Here is a 6,257-nt window from a genome sequence, read left to right as displayed (position 1 = left end):
GTCTATCATCATATCCACTAAGAACCATCATACCCTTCAGGAACACCTTTCATAGTTTGGACAGGAAGTCTTCTGCCAGCCCAGGACGTCCTTATTTGGGAATGTCATAAAGAGGTCCTTATTTGGGCATGTCATTAAAAAAGCAGATAGGTTAGCAGAACATGGCCTTTGAGCTATCCTGAAAGTACATCACACAGACTGAACGCATGTATTGGACCGGTGTGTGTGTGTGTGTGCGTGTGTGTGTGTGAGAGAGAGTGAGTGTGCATGCGTGTGTGTCTGTGCGTGTGTGTGTGTGTGTGTGTGTGCATGCATACGTGTGTGTGTCCATACCTGTGTGTGTGTGTATGTGTGTGTTAGCAGTTACACCTTTATACTCTCTGCTGACAAGTGTGTGTATCTCTGCTGACAATGTCATTTCTGCTTTGAAGCCATGCAAGCTGGTATGATTATTATTCATAATGAATATGATGTGAACTTACATAGCCTACTCTACAACCACTGGGTGGCAGAAATGCGACGATGTTGCTCTTTCAGCCGCACACAGCCGAGGAGCGAAGAAGAAGAACCAGGAACGAGCGATATGACAAGAAGGAACCGAGCTTGTAAAACAACAACAAACACACCCCACCGGCGGCAGGCAAGACACCCCAGATAACCCTCACCGCCCCATGCCGACGGTGGACGTGGGGGAACATGGCGTTCATCACGGCGAACTGGAATCCGCTCGGCGAGGCGTTTTATAGGTATGAATGAGATGGAATGTGTGTCGGTCTGGTCTGCTTGGCTGTCCTGCTGCTAGCCTAGCGCCTAGGAGACAGACACCCATGTCTTCACTGATCACATGACTAGGTATTTGCTAGCCAGGCAACACTTAGCAAACGAAAGGAGCAACTTATGACAGCTGTCAGATCAGTATGACTTTAACAAATGTTATCAGTTGTTACAAATGATGTTGTTACAAACATGATGAACAACACATTTTATCTGCCGTCGGGGAAACGGTATAAAACCCCAGAAGATGTCAAGCAGCAATTTCCCTCAGGCAATCATCACCAGGCTCCTGGGGAAGTGCACTGGGAGAAAACAAAAGACTGTCTCCCCCCAACCATTCTCACTGCATAGATAATATATAGTATGACTACCTGCACACTGCCTGATTACTTGAACACTACTTGACTTCCTGTACTGTATCATATCTGTATTATATTGCAGATTGTATGATATTGTATTTCATTGTAACCTGCACAGCATTTTGACCTACTGTTTCTACTGCAGTACGACTGGTCCTGCTGTAGTACGACTGCCATCACTTTATTACCTTATTCTACTTTATTATTACCTACTTTACTTATTTTACTTTATTCTATTATTGTTTATTCTGGATCCTGCTGCAATGCCAATGTCGAAGAACCTAAGACAAAAAAATGTACTCTTGTGTACCTTGGTACATTGGTCTTGCCATAGCATAACTGCACGAAAATACAAATCACACCACCACTCTGTATCGGTTAATAAAACCTGAATCAAGATATCCTACTTTTGGCTGTGTTTTCCTTCTTGTGAAAAGTTGAAATGGAGTCAAAATACTCACCAGAAAAGATGTCTTATCCGTTTTCTGAAGTGGCGGTGGTGTATTGGGGGTGCCGGCTAATGCAAGCATACGCTTTCCCTCAAGTCGCATATCGAGGGGAAAGTGTGTGCTTGCATTAGCCGGTACTCGTAATACACCATCATCAGATATACACCACAGGCAAAAACAAAAATCAAAGATCTCTTCTAGTGAGTATTTTGACTTCATTACAACTTTACGACAGGTCAGGTCAGGAACCCAGTGTAGCTGCTTTTACTCCTATCTTTGTTCACCCTGTCGTGTGTCTGTCTGTGTGTGTGTGTGTGTGTGTGTGTGTGTGTGTGTGTGTCTGTCTGTCTGTCTGTCTGTGTCTGAATGTATCTGGTTGATAGGAAGATTGAGCTGTATGAGATGGGTTGGACTTTGCGAGACGGCCTTAAGGATTGTCTGGTAGCGGCAGCTCCTTATGGAGGACCGATTGGTGAGTCCTACTCTCTCACATTACTCACACACACATTCACATCACATCGATTATTAAGCATAATCCAGGGAATGGATACGGTCTACAGCAGTCAGACGATTACTTGCACTTTAAATTGGACCGTAACGTGTAATTCAAGCTCTCTCTTTCTCTCTCTTACAGCTCTACTGAGGGAGCCACAGAGGCGCTCTCCCAGTGCTCGGCCACAGCTGGAGATCTACTCCTCCTCAGGCTCCTCCATGGCCAGCTTTCCGGTGCACACACACACACACACACACACACACACACACACACACACACACACACAGCATTTACATTTTGGGCATTTAGCAGACACCTTTATCCAAAGGGACTTAGAACAAATAGTGACACATTTGACTAAGTAAGTGAATCATCTATCCACCAGTCAGAGCAGGAAAAAGAAATCTCTAGCCTGAAGAGACACACACACACACACACACACACACACACTCTCTCTAATAGTTACACACTCACTCATTGACTGTCTCCCTCCCTCCAGTGGAAGAGTGGTCCCGTGAGGCAGCTGGGTTGGACAGTGTGTGACGACCTGCTGTGTGTCCAGGAGGACGGCACCGTGCTCATATACGACCTGTTCGGAAGCTTCAAGAGACACTTCAGCATGGGCAATGTGAGTGAGCACACGCTGGAAAACAGGCTAAAAACACGGCTAAGACATGCTAATATAATAATAATTATTATAATAATAATATATGCTGACTATATAATAATATATGCATAATAATAATAGCTGGCGCTTTTATCCAAAGCGACTTACACTGCAGTGAGTGCATCAGTTTTTTCAGTATATACAGTCCCAGCAGGAATCGAACCCACAACCTACATGCCTCTTCTAGTCCAGTGGCTCCTCCAGCCAGGTCGGGTGGTGCTCAGCAGGTTCACTCCAGTCTTCTGTTGTTCCTCCCAGGAGGTGGTGCAGAACCAGGTGCTGGAGGCCAAGGTGTTCCACTCGCCCTACGGCACCGGCGTGGCCATCGTCACCGGGGCGTCGCGGTTCACCCTGGCGACGAACATCGACGACCTGAAACTACGTAGACTCCCAGAAGTACCAGGTTGTGTGTGTGTGTGTGTGTGTGTGTGTGTGTTTGTTTGTGTGTTTGTTTTGTATGCCCTATACACACCTTTATCGCAGTACAATGAGAAAAGAGAGGACAAGAGACAGAATATGACATTTGTTTGCTTTATATATATGTATATGTAGGCCTCAATTCCAAATGAATGGGAGTCAAGGGCTTCATGTCTAAGTTGAGAACTCCTGTTCCTCCAGGCCTGCAGGGGGCGCCGTCTTGTTGGGCTGTGCTGACTCAGGACAGACAGAGCAAAGTGCTGCTGGCCAACGGAGCTGAACTCTTCATTCTGGACAACACATCCTGCACTGCCGTGGTAACACGCTCGCACACACACACACACACACACACACACAGTGTCTTTTCCTTCTTGCCCTGTCACCTCACGTGTGTGTGTGTGTGTGTGTGTGTGTGTGTGTCAGACTCCTCCAGGCTTGTCACCTCAGGCCTGTAGTATCGTCCACATGGCCGTGTCGTTCAGCTACAAGTACCTGGCTCTGTTCACCGACTCTGGCCACCTGTGGATGGGCTCAGCCAACCTGAAGGTGAGAGGGACCACCATAGAGGTTCTCACTAGATGGCCATGGGAGAAAGGACACACTGGAGGTGGCAGTGTAGTCAGAACCGATTAGTAGGTATCTGAAACATATCCTTTTGTAAATGCAAGGGGCTTGGACGGATATGTGCGATCGCCTGTGACAGGGTATCCGCGGTGTCTTGAAAAGTATTAAAAGTTGATAAATCAATTTGGGGGGAAAAAGAGACCCTTAAAGGGCTCTGCACACAGCGTGCGATTTCTGTTGCGCGTCAACGTTCCATTTTGAAGTTTGAATGGAAGTCTATGAGAACATACAACAGAAATTGCATCGCACGCTGTGTGCATTGGGATGCGATGTTTTACGATGTTCTCATAGACTTCCATTCAAACTTCAAAATGGAACGTTGACGCGCAACAGAAATCGCACGCTGTGTGCAGAGCCCTTAATAAGTATTAAAAAGTCTTATCACGATTTTATGAGGTCTTGAATTTTGTAGGTATTTTTCTGAATTAGACTCTGTCCAAAGAGTTTGAGTCCTAAAGACTTTTAGTAAAAGTTTGTGAATTTATTAGTTTTATTAAAAAACAAAGATGAACCGGAAATTCTGTTGTATGATAGTGGTCTAGTCTATTGCAAACTAAAACTGTTGAAGTGGAATGCTAGTATGGTTAACTCTGCAAACATAATGATTACAGATGCCAGATGCATGAGTGTCACTAGCATATTACATAGACTTATGGGATCTAACACAGCTTACATATGAGGACAAACATACGTCAACTTTGACCACCGGCCAATCTCTGATATCAAGGAGAGAGGAGGCTAGGAGAAGGGTGTAGAGGTGGAAATGGAACCAGGCACTCGTGTTTTTGTACTGCCCATGGATATTGTACACTGTGATGTCATTTTTCAATGTAATTGTGACTGACTGTTGTTTGACCTCAGGACAAGCTGAGTGAGGTGGAGACCAAGGTCAGGACCCCACCCAAACAGATGGTCTGGTACGTTCACCTGTGTGTGTGCGTGCGTGCGTGCGTGCGTGTGTGTGTGCGTGCGTGCGTGTGTGTGTGTGCGTGTGTGTGTGTGTGTGTGTGTGTGTGTGTGTGTGTGTGTGTGTGCGTGTGTGTGTGCGTGCGTGCGTTTGTACATTTGTTTTTTTTAATGATGCCCTCTACTTAAGGTGTCGGAGACCTAAGAGTCGGCAGCCCTCGGTGGTGATCATGTGGGACCGGCTCCTCCTAGTGGCGGGCGAGTGCCAAGACACCATCCAGTATCCTTCAACATAGACCAGCATTTCCTTTAAAAAAAGCTTTTTGTTTTGTTTTCTGCAGTCATGGAAAAGTCAGTACATCAAATGCAGGACATGGCAAAGTGTCTGTGACAGAAGAAAAAAAACAACAACGAAGAAAAAGAACCTCCCACTGCCTCATAGGTCTATAGGTCAAGGTCACAAAAAATGAAGTAAAATAAATAAGTCAATAAAATGCAGCATAAAGTGGCATGAAAGGATAGCATTTCCCTTTCATACGGTCATAAGGAAGCCTCTTTTATCATCCCATGTGTCCTCCAACTGGAGGGTGACTGAGTACAGTATTTATACTGTCAGAGATTCCAGCTGTCCTGGCTATTCGTGTTGATTAGCTGTTGATTAGCTGTTGGCTCGTCAACTCGTGCATGTGTGTGTTAGCCTTTAACCCCCTGTGCTGGTACTCTCTGGAGGAGGAGTGTGTGTGTGTGGCGGAGCTGGACGGGGTGAGGCTGCTGGGAGGGTCGCGACACGAGCTCCTCCAGGAGGTCCCCTCCGCCTGCGAGGACATCTTTAAGATCGCCTCCATGGCCCCGGGAGCACTGCTGCTGGAGGCACACAAGGAGTACGAGGTGTGTGCGTGTGCGTGTCAGGGTCAATTGAGGGCTACTAATGAGTGACGTAAGGGGAAATTAAGTTACAGAGTGCTAACTGTGTGTGTGTGTGTGTGTGTGTGTGTGTGTCCATCTAACAGAAGTCCAGTCAGAAGGCAGATGAGTACCTGAGGGAGATTAAGGAGCAGAGTGTGTTGGGAGAGGCGGTGAGGCAGTGTGTGGAGGCGGCCGGCTATGAACAGGAACCAGAGACCCAGAAGACACTGCTCAGGGTAACACACACTCTCTCTTTATCCTGCTATCACATGTAGATCACTCACATCCAATTTTGGCTCTCTAGTTTCTTCCTCCTCATGCTCTTCCAGTCTTCTCCTCATCTCTCTCTCTCTCTCACTCTCTTTCTCTCTCTCCCTCCCGATCTATCTCTCTGATGGTGCACTAGCCGAGTACATTTGCGATGATGATGATGATGATGATGATCTCTCCCTCTCTCTTGCTCTCTGGCTAGGCGGCGTCTTTTGGGAAGTGTTTCCTCAGTAACTTCCCTCCTGAGTCGTTTGTCAGTATGTGTCGAGACCTGCGGGTGCTGAACGCTGTCAGAGACTACACTGTGGGCATCCCCCTCACACACACACAGTATCCTTCACCAGCTTCTCTAAAGACTTGCCCAACAACAATTACACACACACACACACACA

General features: G+C 46.6%; 1 protein-coding gene across 1 annotated transcript in view; it reads left to right on the top strand.

The window, feature by feature from the left end:
- The first annotated feature begins 582 nt into the window (after window positions 1-582).
- The window catches only part of vps16 (VPS16 core subunit of CORVET and HOPS complexes), a 9,807-nt gene continuing 4,132 nt past the window's right edge, over window positions 583-6,257 (top strand). Inside the window, exons 1-12 of the mRNA XM_080525365.1 lie at window positions 583-746; window positions 1,966-2,054; window positions 2,217-2,308; window positions 2,575-2,703; window positions 3,001-3,145; window positions 3,361-3,476; window positions 3,583-3,705; window positions 4,645-4,700; window positions 4,880-4,951; window positions 5,352-5,577; window positions 5,700-5,831; window positions 6,068-6,195. Of these exons, the coding sequence (XP_080381491.1) occupies window positions 697-746; window positions 1,966-2,054; window positions 2,217-2,308; window positions 2,575-2,703; window positions 3,001-3,145; window positions 3,361-3,476; window positions 3,583-3,705; window positions 4,645-4,700; window positions 4,880-4,951; window positions 5,352-5,577; window positions 5,700-5,831; window positions 6,068-6,195 (1,358 nt within the window). The 5' untranslated portion in view covers window positions 583-696. The remainder of the gene's footprint in view (window positions 747-1,965; window positions 2,055-2,216; window positions 2,309-2,574; window positions 2,704-3,000; window positions 3,146-3,360; window positions 3,477-3,582; window positions 3,706-4,644; window positions 4,701-4,879; window positions 4,952-5,351; window positions 5,578-5,699; window positions 5,832-6,067; window positions 6,196-6,257) is intronic.

This window comes from Nansenia antarctica (genome assembly GCF_963989245.1).
Source record: "Nansenia antarctica genome assembly, chromosome: 3".
NCBI lineage: Eukaryota > Metazoa > Chordata > Actinopteri > Argentiniformes > Microstomatidae > Nansenia > Nansenia antarctica.
This window is presented reverse-complemented; position numbering and strand designations above follow the sequence as displayed.